General features: G+C 37.3%; 1 protein-coding gene across 1 annotated transcript in view; it reads left to right on the top strand.

Annotated features, from left to right (window-relative positions):
- LOC142344748 (coiled-coil domain-containing protein 146-like) overlaps positions 1 to 20,205 on the top strand; it is a 43,542-nt gene extending 23,337 nt beyond the window's left edge. The window contains exons 2-5 of the mRNA XM_075396643.1: positions 6,024 to 8,144; positions 8,314 to 8,421; positions 18,961 to 19,146; positions 19,661 to 20,205. Coding sequence (XP_075252758.1) covers positions 6,024 to 8,144; positions 8,314 to 8,421; positions 18,961 to 19,146; positions 19,661 to 20,002 — 2,757 coding nt within the window. The 3' untranslated portion in view covers positions 20,003 to 20,205. The remainder of the gene's footprint in view (positions 1 to 6,023; positions 8,145 to 8,313; positions 8,422 to 18,960; positions 19,147 to 19,660) is intronic.
- Positions 20,206 to 26,003: the final 5,798 nt, after the last annotated feature.

Genomic DNA, 26,003 nt, shown 5'->3' with positions numbered 1-26,003 from the left:
AAGAGAACGGAGATGGACCAATGGAGAAATATCGACCTGCGATGGATGAAATTATCAATCTTACTTAACAAACAGAGGGTCCAGAACAATAAACCATTGTGTTAATACGTATGAGCAGACAAAGAATGGACTGTCCTATTTCTACCCTAAGCGCATTGTTCAGTCTGACGGTATTCATACAGCACCACTCAACATATAACTTAATTCGTTTTACTATATCACAATTCTTTAGTATTCACTATTACATTTATGCTGTCTGTAATTTTATACTATTTTAATTCATTTTTTTCTATCATTGAACTTTTTCCAATTAATGAGCGCGCAAAAGATAATTGGTACACAATTGATTTAAACAATTAGGGGAACAATCTTTGCAATTGCCCGAAAGCTTAATAACCAAAGTTCAAAATGCCACATAAATACCCCTCAGATAATTACAGCACTTAATTACCCAACCAATTAAATATTCTATTGTTCTCAAGTAAACACTTAATAATTACACAAAAATTGATATTTTCCGCTCAAAATTTCAGCCAATCAGAAGCTTCTCCCAACCTACCCCCCACATTTGCACCGACTATATTACTTACATGTATGCATGCACAAATACATGCTCAAAACCTATACCCTATCCTTATACATGGCGGCGACTAATCTTAATACATGTCGGCGGCTATAACTAATTGTAATACATGTCGGCGGCTCTAACTAATCTTAATACATGTCGCCGGCTATAACTAATCTTGATAAATGTCGCCGGCTATAACTAACCTTAATACATGTCGCCGGCTATAACTAATCTTAATACATGTCGCCGGCTATTACATGCAGATTCAATACCTAATCTTAATACATGCTATCTATACCCTATCTTAATACATGTGAGAGGTCCCTCAATCCTTGAAGAACGCTATACCCTATCTTAATACATGCGGACCTCACCTCCCCGGGGAGGGTAGCTCACTATATTACTACTTTTATTGTATTTCAGTTTTACCCCAAATTTTTGCTTCACATATTTGGCTTTTCGATTGACTTCTTACTTTTTACTCTTGACTGCTTTAAGGAACTGAACTCAATTGGCAAAAATTTAGATAAATTCAAATGAAAAGTGCGCCAAAATTGGTCTTTATCTTTTCTACAAATTTTTTGACTTTGGGTGGATCACACCCATTTTTATTTAGTTAAAGAAGTAAAATTTTCACATAATTGTAAAATATAGAAAGCTCTTTTAACATCATTTAAAGCAACCGTTGTGAAGTTGTAAACCCCCTTTCGCTAACAGTACAAAACTAAAACCACAACGTACAGAGTATATTTACTCATCATGGTTGCTTTTTTCCTCACACGTGTATAAAGATCAGGAAAATGTCAACGGCCTCCACTCTTTCACAGTAACCAGTTTCCGCTGCTTCAGAGTCACTAATTTTTGCTCTTTTTTGTCGGTGGGTGGATCACACCCATTTTTATTTAGTTAAAGAGGTAAAATTTTCACATAACTGTAAATTATAGAAAGCTCTTTTAACATCATTTAAAGCGCCCGTTGTGAAGTTGTAAACCCCCTTTCGCTAACAGCACAAAACTGAAACCACAACATACAGAGTATATTTACTCAGCATGGTCGCTTTTTTCCTCACACGTGTATAAAGATCAGGAAAATGTCAACGGCTTCCACTCTTTCACAGTAACCAGTTTCCGCAGCTTCAAAGTCACCAATTTTCGCTCTTTTTTTGTCTGTGGTTTCCACTTTTTACAGTATCTATTTTCCGCAGCTTTGAAGTCAACAATTTCCGCATTTTTGTTATCATTCTTTTGACATTCTTTAATTGCTCTCGAACAAAGTTCGGAGCAATTATTGTACCGTGTTGGTCTTTTTATGCAAATTTTTGCTCGACCGTTTTTGCGCTTTTCTTCTAGAACATTCTTTGACTTCTCAAGTGATTTTTTCACGCTTTCGTTCCTTATTTTTGAGTGATTTCTATTGCTCTCACTCTGAAGTAAAGCTCGTTGCTTAAATCGATTGCAGATGAGCAACAAGAAGGGTCTGATAGCCGAGTGGGAAATGCTTCTGGTGGGGAATGAGCAGGTCAATGGTTCGAACCCCGGCGTGGATAACGATTTTTGCACCCATAACGAAACAATTATCTGGGCTACAGCCCTTCAATTGAATTGCCTCGCCTGTCGTTCGAAAGCAATTCTTCCGACGTTAGTCGGTTTATGTTTAAACAGTGTATTAAAGTTAAAATGGTTTATTTGTTTTCTACAATTGATGACAATTTTTAGTTGGCTGGGCAGTTTTTGTCGTTATTGCATTAAAATGAGTTTCATGTTGCTCAATAGAAGCAAACCTAACTTTCTTCGTTAACAAGGGTCGGAACGGGTTACATAATTGAACCAAAATAGGAAGAAATTTACTCAAGTTTTGGGAACGATGAACCAGAATGAGCAATATAAGCATCTGTGGTTCAACTTGAATAGAGTGGGTTTGCCAGGCGACAGATTGAGAACCAAGGTCAAGTCAATCTGCCGAATCAGCATGGACGAACTTCGTACTTATGTAATTCTGTCTTTTGAATACTAAATTTTAGAAAAGCTTTAGAAAGCCATACTTGTTAGTTCCATCGATTGATGTTTGATGGAGTTGACTGAAGCTGCTGAGGATATATTCAGAAGCTCATATAATTTTATATAAAAAGGAAAAAAGGAGGTAAGGGTTATTTCTAAAAGAAAATTATTTTCCGTATTTTGTTTGATATAAATTAAAAATAGTTGAATTCAAAAAGCCATACTTGTTAATTCCATTGATTGATGTTTCATGGAATTGGCTGAAACTGCTGAAAATCTTTAAAAGTTCAAATAATTTCTATAGAATTGAAAAGAAGTAGAGTTGAGGGATTTTTCTGAAAAATATTTTTGTTATTGATTTTTTTCATCTGGCTGGTCAAAACAATTCGATCTCCATCATGAGATTAAGTTTCTTCCGCCTTTGACATTTTTGATATTGAAGATATTGAAGATATTGACATTTTTGCGATTTCGACGTAGTTTTCACTTGTAACTGGCGATACAGAGGCCTACGAAGCTGCCATTGAACCTTCTGACAGAGTCAAAGCCGAGGCCAGGTGACCACCGAAAAATATGCTTGAGAGCATTGCGAGGAAACTCAAAACTGCTAAAACGCGCACATACTCTGCTCCCAAAAAGTCTTAAAAAGAAGTGATTAAAATTTTAACTCTGATTATCTTGATTTGATTAACTTGTTGCGCTATCTATCAATTTAAAGACTCTTTATTATTAATAGCCGCCCTCATCTTCTCAGCCGGCTATTATTGCGGACGTATTTTTTTTTACTTCGTCAAACTTTTTTTCGCTTTACCATTTTGCCGCTTTTTCGACATTTTGCGTGAAATCTTTTTGACTTCTCTAGGCTAGTTTCTCTCTTCTCTCATTCTGCTAAAAGTGAATTTGAACATCAGTTGCTAAGCAAAGAAATTCAAAATGAACAGAGTCGGTATAAAAAATTGAAGTCAGAAATAGAAACGGGATAAACCCATAAAGCCCAATTTTAGATGCCCGCTATTTCAACGTCGTTCCTATAAGTCTTAGTTACCACCTCTAATGCTTATTGGTGTTGATAGTAGCCCCTGTAGCCTCTCTCTAAGAAACAGAAGTATGTTCAACTACGAAATGCCATCAAAATAAATCGGACTTAAAAAATATTTTTGTACAAAAATCTTTTTTTTTCAATATATTCTATTCGTTCAATCCCAATCATGCTTATTGGAATCAACGGCGGCTATTTTCCGGCAATCTGCCGGGTATGTTTAAAGACTCTTTATCGGATCAATCAATATTGCTGGATTTTGGGGTTTTTTTTCCATTATCGCCCCCCCCCCCCCCCCCCCCCCAGTTTAGTGATCAGATAACCCAAACCCCCCCCCCCCCATATCATGGTAATTTTGGTATTTTAAGAATATGAAGTGATTAGTCAAAACTATTTTCAAGAGCTTCAATATATTCTTTGTTTTAGTTTCATTATATAATTAATCAAATTGGTTAGGCCTGTTACTCACAAGTAACTAGTCCTGACTGATATTCTTGAGTTGCGATATGGTTTGTCAATACAACTTTGGATAGTTTTCGCCCAAAAATGATTTTCCATTCCATATTACATCAACGGCTGTTTGGCAATTTGTAGCTTTTTGAATGCCCTTTCGCGGTTGTCTGACATATAGGCATTTCTGAGTGACATATAGCCCCCAATCATGGTAATTGTGGGTAATCACTTCTGTATTAAACTGAAGTCTAGATAAAGTACAATTAGCAAATGCGCTAGCTATTAAATTGAATGTGAACGAGCTCGAATTCACTTTTGCATGCGTGCGTAGTGCAAATGAATGGTCCGAGTCCGTGCAAAAATTAAAGGCGTGATATGGAGGGATTAGTCGCCAATTTACGCATTCCAGCTGTCACCACAATTCGCTGCAAGTATCTAGCCAATTTTGTTTCGATTTATTTACGTTTTGTCTATATTGTTGGGTTTTCAAAACGTAATGAAAACAGAGTAGGCTTCCCCTTCACAACTTAAGCAGGCTGTAAAAGTATCAAAAGAATAGAACAGCGCCTATCGTTTTTGAGCGCTTCTTTCGAAGGTAGTTGGTTGTTTTTTCAACACTGGTCGTGAAGTGCAAATGACTGCTAATTTTGGAACTGATTTTTATGTATTCAAGTATCTGTTTCCACAAGCATTTTTTGAACTAGATTTTGAAGTGTTCCCAGAATTGAACCCTAGTCTCAATTATATTTTGGATCCTAGTGAGATTCTAGAAGGCAATTGAGATTATCAGAAGCTTTTGATTGCGTTATCATCTGGTTAGCTAAATGCGTTATCGCTTACAAAATATGGTTTTGCGATGATGTATGGGTTGAATCTGAAGGCCTCCTGTACGTAGTAGTGAACTCCTGTTGTCAGCTGCTAGAATTGCGTTCGTCGAGAGGGAGATTGGGCAAAGTGTCGGTTTAATGTTCTCAACTAGTCGATTTTTAATGCTCTCAAACAAATTTCTTAGCAATTTCATTAGTCCTGTGGTCTTTTTATGCAATCAATTTTTTGCCAGACTGATTTTTCGCCTGACCCATTTGACTTTTCTTCCTCAAAAATGGGGAAAATAGGTAGCGTCCGGAGGGCATTAAGTGGCCGGAAAAGTCTCTAGAGCCTTACGCCTTACTAGTCTCTAAGTATCCGATTCACTGAAACTGTTTCTAGGACGCAATTTCAGGGTCTGAGGTGGCGGTTTTTCGGATTATAAGTTTGACCCCCTAGTTACCCCCTCCCGACACCCCCCGTCTTGCCTCCTCCAACCTGGCGATTTGGCCCCTTCTCGTCAAGCTCTCGCACAAACCTACCCCCCCCCCCCCCATCGCCTAACCTCCACTCCCCCAAATGCTAGCATCCCTAAGCCCAAGCTGGTAACCGTAGCCAACCGCTCGCCCTTCGTTTGAGAGCAATTCGCCCGACTTTAGTCGGTTATGTTTGCTTTTTGGAAGTAGTATGTGATATTAGTGTGTGTAAGCTATTGTTTCCGCAAGTGGTTCTCATTCGTCGCCCTCTCTGAATCTACGCTGTGGTTATGACGGTCCCGTGGTCAAAGGTGGTCCTGGGTCATGGGACCAGAAGGGAACTCTTGATTCTTGGGCTTGGAAAGGGCTAGGAAGGTTAATTTTCATGTTCTAATCGGCCATGTTTTTTGTGATTTAGTTTTTTGTGTTCATGGTTTGATATCGGGGAAAGAGGTGGTTCTATGGTCGCTCTGATGATCGCAGATGAAAACTTGTTCGCCAGAAGGCATCAGAGCAACCCAAGCTAGCTCACAATCTTTGCATGTGAGCTACTGCATCAAACGTTAATTTCTTTTTGATGCCACAAGCAGTTTTTGGTCTCTTTGCTGATTTAGTGATTCATCATTAATAGTTTTTAGTTGTACCTGATGAGATCAAACGTTATTTCGATGACTTGTTATTAGGTCCAAGAAGTCGGAGCGAGTCCTGCGTTCCACAATTTGGAGGAGTTGTTTTATTCTGGAAAGCTCAGTGGAACTCGCATGGCCACATTGAAGGCCAAATATTCACTTCTATTTGACAGCCTCCGTGACTCACGACTCCGCGAAAGGTCTAGCTTAGAAAGTGCGAAGCAATTAACCAACGATCTTGAGAAGCAACGACTTGAACTGGACAAAGCTGAAGACTTCCCCGAGGGCTCAAATACCGAGGTCGCAAAGTTGCGAAATGATTTGATGACGTATCAAAACGAATTGGATTTGTCAGCTGATCGGCAGTTTCAGTATGACTTCCAAATTGAGAACTTGAGGGAAGAGCGCGATATGCTGACTCGCGAATATAACCGGATCCCAAAAGCCGATGAAATTGACAAGCAGCTGAAAGATACGAACACGGCCATTGATGAGCTGAAAGCTGAGATCAATCAAAACCGGTCTAAAGTGAAGCAGCTTCAGGAAGAACTTCTGGCTAAGAACAAACTAAATGATGGGGATAGAAAGGTATTAGAAACTGAACAGCTCGAACAGGAAGAGCTCAAAGAAAAGTTGGTGGCTGCACATCAGAAGCCCCAGCAAATTGGGAAGGAAATTGACAAAGTTCTGAAAACAAAGCGATCTGTGGACGAAAAACTGGGTGTATTGCAGGATACTTATTCAGACTTGACAGCGAACGTGAACGAGATTATCAAGCAGAACACGATTATAGAGCGCGAAAAGGATGACTTGGATGAAGATTTGAGAAAGTTGAACCTGAAAAAAGAGGAGGAGTATCGCGAGTATCAGTTTTTGTCTAAAGATCTCGACTACTCGAAGGAACGCGAAAATGTGTTGCTTGGCGACCGCGCTACACTTGAGCTTAGCTTGAAGCATTTAAACTTGGAAAAGAAAAATCTGCACGAAAGACATTCAAAGCTGATGCGAGAAAAGGATAAAAACTTGAAGTCATTGAAGAAGTTAGAAGTTCAGTTAAAAATGGCAAAAGAGACACTCGCTAATCAGTACTCGGTCTATGACAAGACCAAAGTGATGGTCGCCAGCATGCCAAAAGATGATGGATCTCTTGCGCAAAAGAAATTTGAACTGGAAAAGGAAGTGGAAGCTACAAAGCTGGCATTGGCCGAGCAGCGTCAAATGACAGCTGCAGAACAGTACAAAGTTCATCAGGCGATTGAAGAGGAAAAGAATTTGCGAATGGATGAAAACGAGTATCGGGTAGAGGTTATCGAGCTGACCCGTTTGGCGGCTATCAAGGCTGATGAGCGTGAACAAAAAGCAAGGGATTGTATGAAGGCTGAACAAAGATACACTCGCGCCAAGGAAGAATTAAAGATCAAGAAAATGATGGAAGAAGATCACAAAAAGAAGAAACGAGAGATGGAAATCAAACTGAGCGATTACGCTAAAGTATATGACTTGGTCAAAAATGAGCGCCAAAAGTGTATAACCACAATTCAAGCCAGCACCCAAAAAGCCGCTGAAATGCGTGAGAAAATTAAGATTCTAGAAAATGAAATCGAGATCCTGCGATCGACTGTTCAAACTAAGGAGAAACAACTAGCAAAGTCACGATTGCAGCGTATCAATGCCATTGTCCAACGCGATACGCTACGTAATGAGGTCACAAAGTTGAAGCGACAGAATTCTCATGACAAAGAGGTTGAGAAGCAACAGAAACGCGATATTGCCAAGATGAATGTCATGATAGAGCTTGCAGACAAGAACGCCGTGTTTCTCCGCCAGAGAATCAAAAACTCGATTCAAAGTCGAAATGATCGAGGCGTGCAGCTAATTGAACGGAACGAAGAGGTTTGCATTTTCTATGAGAAGGTCAACATTCAGAACTCAATTCTGAGAAACGGGCAAGTTGAACTGCAGTCGAAAGAAGACGAGATCAAGTTCCTGACGGTACAAGTGCAGGAATTGAAGCGTCAAGTGGAAATAGCAAGGAAGAAGATTCCTAACAAGCGGCAGATGGAAAACGAGTTGGTTGTCTTGCAGATCCAGCTTTCCCAATGTGAGGACCGGTTGCGTGATTTGGAGGATACTCTTGGAGATCCAACAAAGCCGGGAAGAGTCAGATATTTGGAGGTACGTGTTTCGTACAATTATTTTTCAAGCTCGAACTTTAAATGCTTAGTAGCAGTTGTTGCTTCTAAAAGTTATTTCCTGTCTTTTCTTTAAAGCTTTCCTAGGATGGGGCGGAATTTATATTTGAGGTTTGCAGTCATCATTAGCCTCATTTTATTATTTCCCTTAGGGTGACGATGGCTCTCCAATTGAACTGAGTAGAAGAATTGAAACTTTGGAGGAGAGACTTGCTGACAAAGAGGAAAAACTGCTGGAATTGGAGCTACTACTTGAACAGGTTGGTATTTGAGTACATGCTCTCTTTATGGGGGGATTGGGGTGGAGAGATGGAGAGACGCAGTAATAGTCAAAATATATTTCAATGCGTTCTTCATCTTTAATAACTGCTCTCAAACAAAGTTTGCAGTTATTATATTAGTCCTGTCTGTCTTTTTTTATGCGATTTTTCGCTTGAGCAATTTTTCGTCTGACGCATTTGATTTATCGTCCTCATAAACGGGATAAACAAGTAGCGCCCAACGGGCATTAAGTGCTCTTAGAGCCTTTCAGCTCACTAGTCGTCAAGTATGCGATTCACAGAATCTGTTTTGGAGACTTATACTTATGGTGCGAAGGGTTCTTAGAGATTGACCACTTTTTTTGCCCCCCCCCCACTGTTGCCACACCATCAGCCCCCCGGTGCACCCCCGCTGCGCTCACTTACGCCCCTTCTATTAAGCTAAAGCTAGCCTCACTAAACCGTGCCTAGCTACTGACGAAGACAACCGCTCGCCGGTCATTTGAGACCAATTCACCCGACGTTAGTCGGTTATGTTAATTAAGCTTCACTGTCAGGCGTTTGAGCGTATTGGTAACGTACAAATACGATGCTTCAATCGTACTTGGTAATTAAAGGAAAAAATATTGCGGATGTTTTAATGGATGTTTTATTTCATAGACATACTGCATATTTTTTATTGATATTTGATAGTTGGTTCAATTTTGTTAGTTTTGGCAATTTTAACGTCAGAAATGTTCGTGCTCTCTTTTATTAATTGCTCTCAAACAATGTTTGTTGCAATTATATGAGTGCTGTGGTCTTTTTATGTGATTATTTGCTTGAACAATTTTTCGTCTTAACCTCCTGACTTTGCGCCCTCAAAGTCTGATTTATAAACTGATTTTTATTTCTGAATCAGTTTTTAATTGCTCTCAAACGAAGTTTGTAGCAATTATATTAGTCCTGTCGGTCTTTTTTTATGCGATTTTTCGCTCGTCCTCAAAAACGGGATAAACAGGGACCAGCGGGCATTAAGTGCTCTTAGAGCCTTTCAGCTCTGTTCAGCTCAAACTTTGCTCATAGTAAGGGTGGTTCTGAGTGGTTGAAGACCCCCACTATTGCCCCCCCCCGCGCGGTTACCCCCACCCCACTCTTGCCCCCATCAGCCCTCGGTGCAGTCTCCAGGTATGCGATTCACAGAAACTGTTGTGAGGGTGGTTTATCGTGTGAAGGGCGGTTCTTAATCTTAAAAGTTGACCTGTCTCTCAGTTACCCACCTCCCCCAACACTCCCCCACGTAAACCGTCCTCTACGCCTACCAATTTGGACTCTTCTCGTCCAGCCCTACACCAACCACACATCGCTTGACCTCACCCACTCCGCTCACCCTCTAATGCTAGCTTTCTTAAGCCCCAAATGGCTACTACCAAAGCCAACCGCTCGCCGGTTTTTTGAGAGCAATTCGTCTGCCGTTAGTCGGTTATGTTAATTCCTTACTGACTGTTTTATTTGCCAGGGTATGTGCTGAATAATTTGGGGCATCTAAGAATTTAATTCATTAATAGCCGCCGTCAGCCTCTTAAAACTATTATTTAGGTGCTCTCCTTTTTGCAATCTAAAGATTTGGACTGGATTGGTGCGTTGTATTTCTTATAGCTGCGAAGTGCTAAGCCGAGTAGCCATATTGAGGTGCTCTTGGTTTTTATTTCGCGATCTTTTTTCCTTTAATTCTGTTCTACAATCTTTTGCTGGACTTTTTCAGCGAATTTTTCACGCTTGATTTCATGCTTTTTGCGTGATCTAAGTTTCTCGCATTCAGAATTTATGTCTGTTGCTAAAACAAAATCGATTGTAAGATAATTGAAGACACGGGCCTGATAGCCGGAGATTAATGGTTCCGATTTTTATGCCGGAGATTGGGGTTCAAATCTCTGTTTTCAAACCGATCATTTCTGTGTCTTTTTCTATCTGCATTTTGTGTCACGCAAGTCTATTTCGCAGCTATTCCGGCAGTCTGCTGGCTATGTTTTTTTAAATATCTGTTCACAATTTTTTTTCGATTTTTAATGTCAATGAGAAGCCAAATTTGAGTGCTGATTTAAGTCACTTTGGAGCAGTAAAAGGTGAGAAAGGGTTATCAGGTTTGCAGTGTGGTTTTTATTAAACTACCTTTCAAGTGGAGTGAAAATGTGGTGTTGGAACAAATTTTCGGTTTTTGAGAATGAATTTTTTTTCGCTTGCTGCAAGTTGGCTTATGTTTTTAGTCTTTTTCCTGAATTTCATTAGAAAATATGCTTGTGTTGTAATTGCGTCTATTTGCGAATGCTTGAATCCCTGAGCCAGTAGTCGTGATAAAGTATTGACGGTTTTTGTATGTTTGCCCGTATTTTGGATGACCGCCGTCAGACTCAACGGTGGTTCTTTAGGCGCTCTCCTTAAATTCGCTTTACCTTTCGGTCGCGTTTTCTGTCTTATTTAAGTAACGATTATCACGTTTGACTCCTGACTTAACTCAGTCATTGTTTCAACTGAATGGATTTTAAATTCTTTCACTTATTGAATTACGTAATTCGCATTAGGTTATCAAAGTTCATTAGAGCGGTTGCTAGCTGGCATTAATTAGTAATTATCTTGATAGCTTTCAATTTAGAAGCTGAATTAAGTATTATATTAGAATTAACTAAAACTGCACAAGAACTTGAATACTTTTTTGTCTATGCCTCTCAATTTCTATATCTCGTTTTTTCTTTTTCTGTGTCAATCCCAATGTGCGTCTATGGAGTCAACGGCGGCTGTTTTCCAAAAATTAGGTGGCTCTGTTTAGTTTTTTGTGAACCTCAAGGTTTGTACTTACGTTAGTGTTGTCGTGGGATAGATATGGGCAAAATTTGAAACTTTTTTCATGGGGAGATTGGGAGATACTTGATATTTTACAATAATTGGTTTTTCGGAATCAACAGAGTTTGCATGAATGTTCAGGTCCAGAATCTGATTTGTTTTTTGAACTGTGAAGTACAATTCTTTTGTTTATAAGAAATTAAATCTGTTATGTTGATTTTATTTCTGAATCAGTTTTTAATTGCTCTCAAACGAAGTTTGTAGCAATTATATTAGTCCTGTCGGTCTTTTTTATGCGATTTTTCGTTTGACCAATGTTTCGTCTGACGCTTTTGACTTTTCGTCCTCAAAAACTGTGTAAACAGGTAGCGCCCAGCGGGCATTAACTGCTCTTAGAGCCTTTCAGCTCCGTTTCAGCTCAAAATGTTTTGGAGACATATACTTACGGTGTGAAGATCGGTTCTTAGAGGTTGAAGACACCCCCACTGGTGATCCCCCCTCACTATTGACCCACCTCCCCCCACCGCACTGTTGCCCCCCCCCGACGCCACTGTTAATAAGTTTGATAATAAGTTGCTGAAATAAGTTGCTCAAGAGCCGATGAACCTCCTCTAGGGTTGACAATAGGTTACTGAATAGTTTCTAAATGTAATGGAATGTTTTTCAAGATTTCAACACCACGAATTTCGGCTTTCTATTTTACAAAACTAAAATTTTTTTTCATTTTTTTTTACATTTATTGTCATTATTCAGGTTTTTCCAAACGCAAGGGCCATAAATTTCCTAAGGTGTTTGATAATAAGTTACCGACGAACTTCTTTTGGCCACATAATATTTTTTCAATTTTAATGTCACTAATTTTAGCATTTTTTTTTATCAAACTTGCTTTGTGTTTTTTTAGATTTTTTCATTCTCCAGAGCCAAGGAACCTCTTCTAGGGTTTGAAAATAGGTTACTGTATAATTTCTAAAGGTAATGGAATGTCCTTCAAGATTTTAACATCACGAAGTTTAGCATTTTTAAAACAATTTTTGCCATTTTTTTCAATTTTTTTTTACATTTAGTCATTATTTTGTGCCTCAAGGGCGAGGTTTTTTGAGCCTCAAGGGTCAGAAAAGCTCCGTTAGAGTTTGATAATAAGTTACCGATTTTTTTTTGGCCATGGATTAGTTTTCAACTTTTATTATCACAAGTTTTAGCTGTTTTTTATGCAACTTGCAATTTTTTTTCAAGTGTTTTGAGTTTTTTGGCGTTTTTAAGGTTTATCCAGCCTCAAGAGCCATATAGCCTCCTCTAGGGTTTGATTATAGGTTACTGCATAGCTTCTAGTTGTAATCGAACGTTTTTCAAGATTTTAATATCAGCTATTTTTAAAAATATTTGCATTTTTTCAAGCTTTTTGAATCTTCTTGAATTTTTCATCATTTTTCCCGGCACCAGGGTCCTAGGGATCTCCTCAAAGGTTTGGTGATAAGCTGTCGCATAATTTCTGGAGTTAATGGAATGGTTATCAATATTTTAATGACTCCAGCTTTTTAATGACTCCAATTTTTTGATAAAAGTTTTTTTTTCAAATTTTAGGAAAATATTATCATGTTCCAAGTTTATGGATCTTTATGAGTCAGTAAAACTATTTAAAGCTTGAGATAGGGATACTAGATAGTGTCTTGAGACAATGAAGTGGTTTCGAAGATTTTAATATCTTGATTTTTAGTAGGATTTTGTTAAAATTTGCGATTGTTTTCAAAGTTTTTGAATGTTTTTGTCCTTTTTGAATGTCAAAGTTTTAGAATGTTTTTGAATGAGTTTAACGATCATTACTGGCCAACGAAGATTTTCAAGTATTGTATATGGGTTAGTTGACATAACTCCAGAGACAAAAATAGTTTCGAACATTTTCACTGCGAAATCTCGAAGCTCTTAAATTTTGCAATATTTTGCATATTTTTAAAATATCACTTTTTTATTTGATTTATTTACCAACAAGGCTAGAAAACTGAAAGTTGCAGAGTCAAGCTAAACCTAGCCTCACTATACCGTGTCTAGCTACTGACGAAGCCTACCGCTCGCCGGTCGTTTGAGAGCAATTTGCCCGACGTTAGTCGGTTATGTTTGTTAGTTTTTCTTTGAAAGTGAATGTGTGATTTTCTTTCTCTAAGAAATCTGAGCTGACACTGTTTCAAGGCATCAGAATATATGCATGCACTGATAGGCTAGATTTTTCTGCTGTTGCTTTTTCGGAAAATGGTATCGTACATTTATGAACAGAGCCGGTACCGAACTCCAAAAGGAAAATTCGCCCTCGGGTTTTAAATAGTAGTCACACTCTATCCTAATGACTGAGAAATGCACATACAGCGAATTTTACTTACTTTTATAAATTTAACAATTTCTAAGCAAGGGTTTGTGGTGGAGATAATTGTAAGTTGTTTTCGCGCTCTTTGATTTCATGAGTTGCAAACTGAACTTTTCGGTAGTTGTCGGTAGTTGATGCACTTTCTTCTATGGAATTGTATACCGTACTTACTTAAAAATCGAATTGCAATATATGTGTGCGAATATTACGTCCGAAAGGTTGGTTTTATTATTAAAAGCCGCCTCAGCTTTTCAACCGGCTATTATAGAGCTCCTATTTTTTTTTACAATTAAAAGAATTTGAATTGTATTGGGGCGTTGTCGTTTTTTAAGATCTGTTCACACATTTTCATGTTTTTTGAAGCAAATCGGAGTAGTGATTATGGTCACACTGAAACAGGAAGTGGAGCGAAAAAGCGAGTGGTTTTTTTGCTCTCATTTTCTCCGTTATTTGAACAAAAAATCGCTTTCTCGCTAGTGGTTTCCTCAAATTTCCATTTCTCGCTGGTAGGTTTTTGTTCACATGCGGCATTTTGACATTGACGTTCTGTTTTTTATATTTTTTTATCTGATTTTTTTTGGAAATGGCTTTCCCAATTCACTCATAGTCCGTTCAAGGTCTAGTTTTTTGTTTAGTCTATGATAATTCTTTGAATTGTACGTCAGGACTTGTCCTGCTATTTTTTTTATTCGTCGAATAAATGTTTTTCGCATTACCTTAGTTCACAGCTTGTTCAACATTTTGCGTGAAAATGTTTTGACTTCTCTAAGCTAGTTTTACTCTTCTCTCATTCTGCTATAAGTGTTTTTAGACAGCAGTTGCTCAGCAAAGCAATTTAAAATGAACACAGTCAGCATCAAAAAACGAAATCCGAAATAGAAACGGGATAAACCCATTAAGTCCAATTTTAGATGCCCGTATTATTGGTATTGATACTAGCCCCTAAGTCGTCTCACTACGAAGAAGGAGTATGTACAGCTCCAAAATGGCCATCAAATTAGTTCGCACTCTAAAATTGGTTAATAAAATCATTTTTTCACTAGTTCTTTTCCTCTTCTTTCAATCCCAATCTTGGTTGTGGGAATCAACGGCGGCTATTTTCCGACAATCTGCCGGGTATGTTTCTCAATTCAACATATATTTGATATTTGCTCACAATCATTATTTTTGCAATTTGGTACCGGATCTGTGGTGGATGTATTTTTTGAAAAATTTATCTTACATTGCAACTACCCAGACTGCTTGATTCTTTTTTCCTATGTACTGTCAAAGTGACGAATTTTAATTCATCATACAAGGTGCTAAACTTCTAATCCTTCGTTACTGCATTAGTGCTTATTGTGTGGTATTATTGGCCAAACGGAATTCGCGGTGCACAGTCTTAATGTGATTTTTTTTGACGCAATTCTCTAGTTTTTAATTGCTCTCAAAGAAAGTTTTCACTAATTATTTTAGTTCTGCTGGTATTTTTAATATGATTTTTGTTACTACCAACTTTTCGCGTTATTTTTTGCCGTCTGACCATTTGACTTATCGTTCTCAAAAATGGGTTAAACAGGTAAAGCCCGGAGGGCATTGAGTTCTTCTAGAGCCTTGCTGCTCAGCATTTTCTAAGCATGCGATTCATCGAAACTGTTTAAGAGACATGAGTTCATTGTGGAAGGCTGTTTTCAGAGTTTGACCCCGCTCGCAATTAATCCCCCCATCCACTTTTAAGCCCCTACTCCACTTGCACACTCTTCACATCATTCCATCCGTATCCCTGCACGCTCGAACTCACCTGCGCTAGACACCTATCCCCTCCTCCATGCTTACCCAATCCCCCTGAGCAGCAGCTAGCTCCTGACGAAGCTTACATAGTCGTTTGAGAGCAATTCACCCGACGTTAGTCGCTTATGTTTAATAGTCATCTTCAGCCTCTCAGCGGCTATTATTTTGTGGCTTTATAAAATTAGGTTTATTTTTTGGTCACGTTTTTGGTTTAACATTAATCACGTACCTCGTTTGCTGTTTCTACTGAATGGATTTCGAATATAAACCGGGTTAAACTGATAATGCGCGGTCATTAAGTCATAGTGCATTAGGTTATCAAAGTTCATTAGAGCGTTTGGCTGAAATTAGTATTAAGCTTAATAGTTTGTAGTTAAGAAGTGGAATTATGTTTAATTTTAGAGACTAACTGAAACTGCACACCAATTTAGACACTTCTTGACACTTAAAAAGAATTCTGTGAATTTCTATCTCTTCTTTTTTTGGTTTCAATCCCGATGTGTGTCAAGGGGGTCAACGGCGGCTATTTTCCGTAAATTTGTCTGCTTTTTCCATTTCTTTTATCTAAGTCTAAGTACAGAAGCTATCCTCTTCAAATTTGTTTTGTAATCAGTTTTGTGCTTGAAGTTGTTATGGAGTTTTTGTTTTGTCAAGGTGAAATGTAAAGAAATGCACATGAAAACGGGATGGCCAAACGAAGACCGCTTTTCAATGCAATTACCTAATTTTATTAATAGCCGCCGTCGGCCTCTCAACGGCTAGGCGATCTTCTTTTTTCTCTTCACCTTTTGATCACGTTTTTCGTTTTTACATAAGTCACGACTTTCATGCTTGACTTCTGACTAACTTCACTCACTGTTTCAACTGATTGGATTTTAAATTATTTCACGTATTGAATTACGTAATGTAGTGAATACCGTCAAAGTGAAAAGATCAAAATCAAAGGAAACGGGATAAACATATAAAGCCCGGTCATTAAGTCATATTTCATAAGGTTATCAAAGTTCGTTAAAGCGATATCTAGCTATCATTAGTATTATTAATAGCCGCCCTCATCTGCTCAGCCGGCTATTATAGCGCTCCTATTTTTTTACAATCCAAGAATTGGATTGTATTGGTGCTCTTTCTTTTTTTTTATTTTTGTAAGATGTTTTCACATTTTTCATGACTTGGAGCTTTCAGAACGGGATAAACAGGTAAAGCTCAGCGGGCATCAACTTTCATTAGAGGGCCCTTAGACGCGTTTAATAGTCATTCAATTGCCTCGAGTGGCGAAGCTACTGGGAAGGCCGTAATTCAAGGTTAAAAGGTCATTTTTAGGAGTTTTCGAGCCCAAAATGTTTCAATTTTTTACGCTTTTTCGCCATTTTTCGACTTTTTGGAGGACGCGTCTAAAATTGAGGTTTTTAAACGTTGATAAAGGTCTTTTCCAAGGCATAGTTGTTTTCTATGACCGTTTTAAGAGCTATATGTTTCGGCACTCCAAATATGAACACGCAATTTTATACTAATTTTTACAATTTAAAAAGTTTTAATAAGTTTTTTAAAAAATCTTGTCATTTTTTGAGCTTTTTCAGCTTTTTCAAGAAACCTGCTTCAGGGCATGATAATAGGTTACTGCATAGTTTCTAGTTTTAACAGAATGATTTTCGAACATTTTATCATCACGAGTTTGTACAATTTTTTGATAAAACTCGCAAGTTTTTTGAAAGTTTTTGTCATTTTTTAGGTTTCGCAATCATCAAAGGCCACGGAATTTCCTCTACGGTTAATTACTAGGTTAACTGCATAGTTTCTAGTGGCAATGAATAAGTAATTGCACATTTTCCTAGAGGTAATGGATTGGTAATCAGTTTTTTAATAACATGACTTTTTTTAATATTTTGATAAAAATTAATTGTTTTTTTTTCAATATTTCTGAAAATTGTTATGTTCCAAATTTATTGACCTTTATGAGCCAGAAAACTACTATAGGTTTGAAATAAAAATACTTTATAGTTTCTGGAGAAAATGAAACAGTTCTGAAGATGTTAACATCACGAATTTTAGCATTATTTTGTTAAAATTTTTAATTGTTTGTTAATTCTAAAAAATTTTTTCATTTCTTGAGTTTAACTATCTTTACTGGCCAACAAAACCTTTTAGGTTTTGCAGGTGGGCTATATGGCAGAACACCACAGACCAAAAAATGCTTTTGAACATCTTATTGCCGCAAAATTTAGAAACTTTCTTTAAATTTTGCAATTGTCAGTTTTTTTTGATTTCTCGAGTTTATCTACCTTTAGTGGAGTCTCTTTCGTCAAATTTCTTGAGTTTATCTACTTTTAGTGGAGTCTCTTTTATGTCTTGTGCGTGAGTAAATGAGTATATTGAATTGTATCATATTTGGCCTTCATGATAAAAGCTTCAAGAGTTTTATCCATGATTATTATCTTATTTAATTTGTTTGATTGTTTTAGTTTCTCAACTTTGAGATTGTCTTTTTGCTGGGATTGTTCAATTTATCTGCTGGTCAAGTTCTCATTAGTTCTGAGTTTTTCATTCAGTTCTTGGATTGTATTTCAGGACTTGTCCTGCTATGTTTTTTTTTACTTCGTCGAATAAAAAAAAGTTTCGCTTTACCTCATTTTGCCGCTTTAACATTTTGCATGATATCTTTTTGACTTCTCTAGGCTAGTTTCTCTCTTCTCTCATTCTGCTAAAATTGATTTTGAACATCAGTTGCTCAGCAAATCAATTCAAAATGAACAGAGTCAGTATAAAAATTGAAGTCAGAAATAGAAACGGGATAAACCCATAAAGCTCAATTTTAGATGCCCGCTATTTGAACGTCGTTCCTATAAGTATTAGTTACCTCTCTGTAATGCTTATTGGTATTGATAGTAGCCCGTGTAGCCTCTCTCTAAGAAGCAGAAGTACGTTATGTTCATTTACGAAATGCCATCGAAATAAATCGGACTTAAGAAATGTTTTTGTACAAAAATCTTTTTTTTTTCAATATCTTCTATTCTTTCAATCCCAATCATGCTTATTGGAATCAACGGCGGCTATTTTCTGGCAATCTGCCGGGTATGTTGATTAATAGCCTGCATTTTGGAGGCTGAATTAAATGTTAATTTTAGAATCTAACCGAATATGCCGAATTTACGCACCAAATAAAATCACTGAAAAATTTTGTCAATTATCTCTCAATTTTATTTTTCTGTTTCAGTCCCAATGTGCGTCTGGCGGTTCAACGGAGGCTTTTTTCCGGCAATTTGCCAGCTATATTTAACTTTTTTGGTATTTTAAGTCAGATGCTAATTTGTTTTAGGAGTAATAGTTTCATGTTCCCATTGATACGCATGCTTTGATATTTTTTGTTTTTAAGAAAAAAAATACCGTACCGTAAGTTTAATATTGATTTCTATACTCTTTTGAATCCCAATTGAGTCCATAGGTATCAGCCGCGGCTTTTTTCCAGCAGTTGGCCGGGTATGGTTTAAACATGTAACGAATATTCTAAACAGTATGTTAAAAACTCTCGGGCCTAGAACCTAAACTTATGGAAGTTTCTAACATGATGACTAAAATATTAAATACCTATTATAAAGGTGAGCCGATTGACGGAACGTGTGCGCAACAAGGCCAGCCTGGGGAAGGATGATTCACTGGTGTTGGCCAAGAAGGTGAACGAGTACCAGTCTAAGATCAAAGAACTCACTCGCAAGATGATGGCCACTGTCTCTGAGCTCAGCATGAACCAAGCCAATTGCATGCAGTTAGAACAAGTTGTCAAGGTTCGTTAAGTACGGTCAACAAAATGGTGTATAACAAATGTTACTCCAATGGATTGGACGTCCTTTAGGAAAGCATTCTTAGAGGAAAATTTAAATATATAATTTTGCATTTGATATCAATGGAAACAAACAGAAGTTGTTACAGAGGTTACGAGCTTAAAAAACAACTACCTTTCAATAATTAATTATTATTTCAACAGGGTGAAGCTTAGTTTTAACTTCCTCCTCGCCGATTATCATTTCGGTACGCAATACTAATTTTAGTCTTTGTCGTCATTTTAAACTTGACTGGAATAGCTTCATTTAAATCCCAGCAGTGGGGAATTATGGAGGTCATTGTCTAAAAGGGAGTCATTGTTAAGCTAATCAATGTGATGATAAACAATAGCAAAGGATTATTCTTTGTGCATAAGAAATCTTACGAATTTTTGTTTGAGAGGGTTGACAAGAAATTTGCTATTTCTGAACGAATGGAATCTTGGGTTTTAATTTTAAAAACTTTTTGCATAATTAGGAGAAAGAGGCGACGCTGGAACAGGCATACGTTCGACTGGAGAGAGGCGAAGCCCCTACCGAGGAGGCTAGACTGGAATGGGAGAAACAGAGAAGAGACAACCTGAACAGAATTGCTTCCAAAGATGAACAGAGAGCCAGAGACATGGAAGAGGAGTACTACAAGTTGCCAAATGGCACCCAGACCACTGCCGAACCCAGACCCAATGCCTACATTCCAGATGACAATGCAGATCTGCCCATTCCGAGGCCCTACGGAGCATACCCACCATTCAAACCAATGGAGCAGGGATCCAACATGAGGCATATTAGAAAGCCAATTCCGAAACCCATTGAGATATAATCTCGGTGTTCATCAACATTCGTACGTTATCTCCAACTAGAAACTGGTGCGATTATAAGAGTACCATCTATCCTTTTTCTTTTCAGTTAGACTTGATGAATAAATTTACTCCAATAGCTGTGTAAAGCTTATAGCTTTTGTATATTATAAAATGTAAATAAATCATGGAATGTAAAAAATTCGAATTGTAAAATTATTTAGAATTCTTTTTCTTTCCTTCAACGATGCGAAGAAAACGAAACGTAACTACGTTTGAGAAGACTTAAGTTTCAGAGATGACAACCATGGGCACAAAACTGTCGATAGCAATATGACAATTCTCTTACAAGATCAGTTTACAAATTTTTCTTAAACGAAGGTCGTAGCAATTATTTTAATCGTCTGTCAATAGCTGACGGCAGCCTCTCAACGGCTATTATTTAGGCGCTCTCCTTTTTTAAATTTGCATTACCTTTTGATCACGTTTTTCGTTTTCCAGAAGTCACTACTTTCACCTTGGACTTCTGACTTACTTCACTCACTGTTTCAACTAAATGGATTTTAAATTCTTTTACACATTGAATTACGCAATTCAGTGAATACGGTCAAAGGCAAAAGAGCAAAATCAAAAGAGACGGGATAAAGCTCGGTCATAAAGTCATTGAGATTTAGGTTATCAAAGTTCATTAGAGTGTTTGTTAGCTGACATCGGTATTAAGCTTGTTTGCTTTTAGATTAGAAGCTGAATTAAGTATAGTTTTGGAATCTATCTGATCGCAAAATTAGATACTTTTCGACACTGAAAAAAGGGAAAAAATCCGTCAATTTGTCTCTTCTTTTTCTGTTTAGATCCCGATGTGCATCAAGCGCGTCAACGGAGGCTATTTTCCGGCAATCTGACTGCTATGTTTTTACTTGTTGCTTACCATGCACACGTGGACAAGTTGGATGCTCTAAAAATAATCTAAACGGTATCTTTAATAGCCGCGTCCTCAATTCTAGGCGGCTGTTATAGCTCTCCAAAAATTTTTTTTACTTCGTCTAACAGTTTTTTGTTTCGTCTTACCGTGACTTTTTCAATGACTTACCTCACTAAAAAAATGACTTCTGAGCTCACTTATGAAACTTTAAATTTTATGAACATTTACTTATTAAAAGTCAATAGCGTGCATCTAAGTAGTGCCAAACGAAAAACATATGCCCTAATTCTTGAATATTAGAGTCTTGAGTTTTTGATTTCGAATATTAATTTTGGGATCTTTTCCGTTTGTGCCCCCCCCAAATATTGCACGTGCATCTGGGGGTGCAAATACGCGCCCACTAAGCTGAGGGGGCACAAACGGAACAGATTCTAATTTTGAAAAGCCCTATTGGGGCTTTCTCCTTATAGAGCTGATGTGTCTCATAAAAATGACAGTCCGAAGCTAACCCAAAAAGTCTAGTGGTCTATTAAAGGACTGGTGGGCGATCTGTCTATTTTATTTCTGTAGTTGTTAATAGCCGCCTCATCTTCTCAGCCGGCTATTATAGCGCTCCTATTTTTTTTTTTTTACTTCGTCGAATAAAAAAATTTTTCGCTTTACCTCATTTTGCCGCTTTTTCAACATTTTGCGTGATATCTTTTTGACTTCTCTAGACTAGTTTCTCTCTTCTCTCATTCTGCTAAAAGTGATTTTGAACATCAGTTGCTCAGCAAAGCAATTCAAAATGAACAGAGTCAGTATAAAAAATTGAAGTCAGAAGTAGAAACGGGATAAACCCATAAAGCCCAATTTTAGATGCCCGCTATTTGAACGTCGTTACTATAAGTCTTAGTTACCATCTCTAATGCTTATTGGTATTGATAGTAGCCCCTGTAGCCTCTCTCTAAGAAACAGAAGTACGTTATCTTCAACTACGAAATGCCATCAAAATAAATCGGACTTAAAAAATGTTTTTGTACAAAAATCTTTTTTTTTCAATATCTTCTATTCTTTCAATCCCAATCGTGCTTATTGGAATCAACGGCGGCTATTTTCCGGCAATCTGCCGGGTATGTTTTCAATTCATGTAACGCCACAAGCGTCTATCGCTTTCTTGCTAAAGGTTTTTGTAAATAATTTTTTTTTGTAAATATGCTGAGGGCTGGCGTATTTTCTAAAATTTTTGCAGCCCTTTAACTTGTACTGCTATGTTTTTACAATCCGAATGACATGGATTGCATTGGTGCCCTGTCCTTTCACAGATGTATTTACATTTTCACATGTATTTAATCTCGGAACTTTGACGCCAATGAGAAGCCAAGTTTGAGTGTTTTTAGTCACGCTGGAGTAGTAAAGGGCACGAAAACTGGGAGTATTGGGCGTGATTTTCAAAGGACTGAGAAATTGTGTTGAGTGAGAGTTGAAAGAGAAATTGGTGTTGGAACTTCTTTTCGATTCATGACAGATTTTCTTCTCGTCAATCATTTTTGACTGCAGTATTTTTTGAGTGCTATCAATATGTTATATGCGGTATAAATGCGCCTATTTGCAATTGTTGAAATTCCTCAGCTGTAAGCTAATGATTTCTTTGACGTTGACACTATGTCATACTGTCAAAAGCTGGTATTTCTACCTGCTTTGCTTTTGTCTTGGATTTCTACCTGCTTTTATCATTGCTTTTGTCTTATCGCTCACCATCATTAATGAAATTTCTCAAATGTTAGTAATGTCGCACAATTGAATCTTATTAATGGTTCCAGTCCATATTTAATTTTTCATGAAGTTGACACAATTTATTTTCAAAACATTAGAGCAAATTTTCAATTTTTATGATATTTATACATTTTTTGACTTATCATTCACTCATGGTCCCATAGATTGCTAATGGGGGTTAATTTATTAGATTTAATTTTCATTTTGACGCCAAAGTTTTTTATGATTCATAATAATTTGAATAACAATAATCTAATTTTTGTAATTTTTCATTGTTGACTCTGCTGTCATTTTGTGGTCCATTTATGACTGTTCTCATTGGTTGCTAAAAGACCTGCGTTGATCGAATTAATAGTTTCGGTTGGTGGCTAATGCTATATTTACTTATAAGATTATCATTTCCAACAAAATGTTAGAGAGCTTTTCAGTTTTGCTAGTGTTTGTTATACTTATTGCTGTCTGATCACTTCAACCTATTAATGACATGTCCTTTGGTTACCAAGGAGGAATTGATTGACCGAAGTGTTTGTTTAAGTTGATAGCTAATGTTTTATTTGATTTTCACTATTTTTACCTCAAAGAGTGTACTTTAAACATTGTACGCTATTTTTTTGTTTTTGCTAGTTTCGGTTGTATTTGTTCTTTTATCACTTAGTTTCTTTATTTATTTCATTATTTGTTTCATTGGCTGCTGATGAGTTGAATGTGGATCTAATTAGTTGCTGGAACTCATTGCAATCGTTTTTATGGTATTGACATTTTAACAAAATGATCGCAGAATTTTTAGTCTTCCATTTGTTGCTGTTCTTGGTGTCTGATCGCGTAGTCCCAAGAATATCAGGGCATATAGGCTCCAAGTTTTAACTAATATTTTCATTGACTGAAACACCGTCTACTTGTGAAGCATGTAAGTCTTGGTATCACTTTAGGTTATATAATGCCTCTTTCTGCATTTCTAAATTCTAATGACTTTTTATGACTTCCATCGTTTGATTCTGCGCTTTGGTGAATTAAAATCCAAACAACTGAATAAACTAAGGACCTAAACATCAACATTTTTTGAGAGAGAAAAAGTTTCAGTCAACAAAGCATATGACATTAAATACGCAAATGTGAAAAAATCTAGATTCTTCAATATATTTTTTATTCCAAAAATTTGTAAAAATCGTTGACAATAACACTTTGTATAACTATTGACACCACGCATCATTAAGAGGTGTACATCATGCAACAACCTTGCTAAAATCATTGAGAGACCTATTTGGTGAAAAAGAACAAAAAGATCACCAAATAAAGGCACGATACCAAAATTCAATAAACATTTCAAAAACAACTCATATAAAAGCCGTGAAAGCAAATGTCAACAACTGAAACCGATAAATTAAAAAAATACTTAGAAGGGCAATAAGAACTGTTTTTATTGTGAATAAGCGAAAAACTTGGTGAGAACGGTAAAATCCACCAACACTTTTTTGAATACAGAAATGGTCAAAGTCAAGAAAAAGTATTAGTATGAACTCAAGCGACTAATTGTATTCATTTGTACCTCAGTAGCAGCTGATGAGACGTTTAATTAATGGATTTAGTTGATAAGACAAGATAGTGATCAACACATACAGGTAAACTTCAAAACTTCACTTCTTTTTTTTAAAAGATTAATGGAATAATTCTCGCAGTCTCAGCTTGTAACAAAGCCCTCTTCTCCGAACTCATTTCTTTATACCACGGGAACAAAACACATATCATTTGGCGCACCAATTGGGATGATAGATTATCCTTGTGACTATACAATTACACATTCCCCACTCAAAAGATATCCTACTAATAAGGCACCCCGATGTCCTATTTAGATTCCATGTTCATAGCAGCGAAAATACGCCGTTTCAAAGCTCATTTATGTACAACCCCTGGTTTCAACATTATGCCAACTGTGGGTTATGGGCAATGTAAAAAAAGATCCCAATTATTCACAGTACAGCAGAAGACCCGCTCTTCTCAGCCATTGCCGCAATCATTGGGAAGAAACCTCAGAAAGCAGCGGAACAAGTGAAATGAATCAATGCATGCTAAGCGCTGTTTGTAAGGGCTATGCATTACAAAGATGGCAGCCCCTCCACTGCCGAACAACAACTTGTACCGGCAAACCTACGTTAGCCAATTTTTAACCTACGGCACTAAGCACCACAGGCATGACGGAATCGCGGAGAGGAGTATCTGAATGCGATACCTCGTACGCTACATTCATGTTCGGACCACATTTTGGCGCCCATTTAACCCTTTAAAAAACAAATGTATTAGTAGTCGGATAAATTTTCGGTCGACGGCGATGACGTGCGAAACATACCAGATCGTTTATGAAAAATTAAAATGCGATCAACGGCCCAGCACGAAAAATAGTAGCGGAGCACGGGACCGCGTGCAATTCAAAATGAATGAAACAATTTTTTTAAACCGAAAACAACTTTTACAATGAAATTCAACACGTCGAGACCAAAGCGGCACCCTAGTCGGGACCTGGAAATATTAAAAGACCGTCCTCGACAGATTTAAGGTATGAAAAGACTGTCCTGGACAGATATTGGGTATGAAAAGAATTTGTATGGACCTAATGTGATGTCCTGGACTTTGGCTGGAACTAAAACAACCGTCCTATAATCTGGCTGGAACTAAAACCTACGTCCTGGAATTTGGCTGGACAATAAAGGTGTTCTGGAATTTGGCTGGACAATAACACATGTCCTGGAATTACGCTCGCGACCGTTATAATGAATTGATTTCAATTTTCTTCAAAGTTAAGGACATGTAGCGCAATTAGTTAAGCGTTGGGTAAGATTGGAGAAGGGACCCAGAAGTTGTCGGAACTTTTTAGTTGGCCTCACTTTTGCGAATGAAGACAATTTGGCTGAACTTATGGAAAAAATTATCCTCGAATTTAACTAGGGTCCTCGACCGTGTAATTTAATTCAATATTTACCCCCCCCCCCACATAAAGTTAATAGGTTTTTTCTTAAATTCCAGGTCTCGACTAGGGCAGGGGAAAATATCTCAACATAAAAAAAACCAATTTAAAATATGTAATAAAGGAAACCCGGGAACAATAATTTAAACTATGATGGTTCGAACCATAACCGGAACCCGATCCCTAAAAAAAACAAACCTGGCCGAGCCATTTTGAGAGATTATACCCGCGAACAAAACTCAAATTCAGGAACCTAAACGAAAAAACTCATTGGCTCGGACTTTTACAGTGCTCGTTTCAGACGCTAAAAAGTAACCAACCCCCTGAGAACTTTGGGATCTCAAGGTACAATGAACAAAATCGAGAACCGATGAACGTACAGAGTATC

This window comes from Convolutriloba macropyga, chromosome 8 (assembly GCF_964194025.1).
Source record: "Convolutriloba macropyga chromosome 8, txConMacr16.3, whole genome shotgun sequence".
Lineage (NCBI taxonomy): Eukaryota > Metazoa > Xenacoelomorpha > Acoela > Convolutidae > Convolutriloba > Convolutriloba macropyga.
This window is presented reverse-complemented; position numbering and strand designations above follow the sequence as displayed.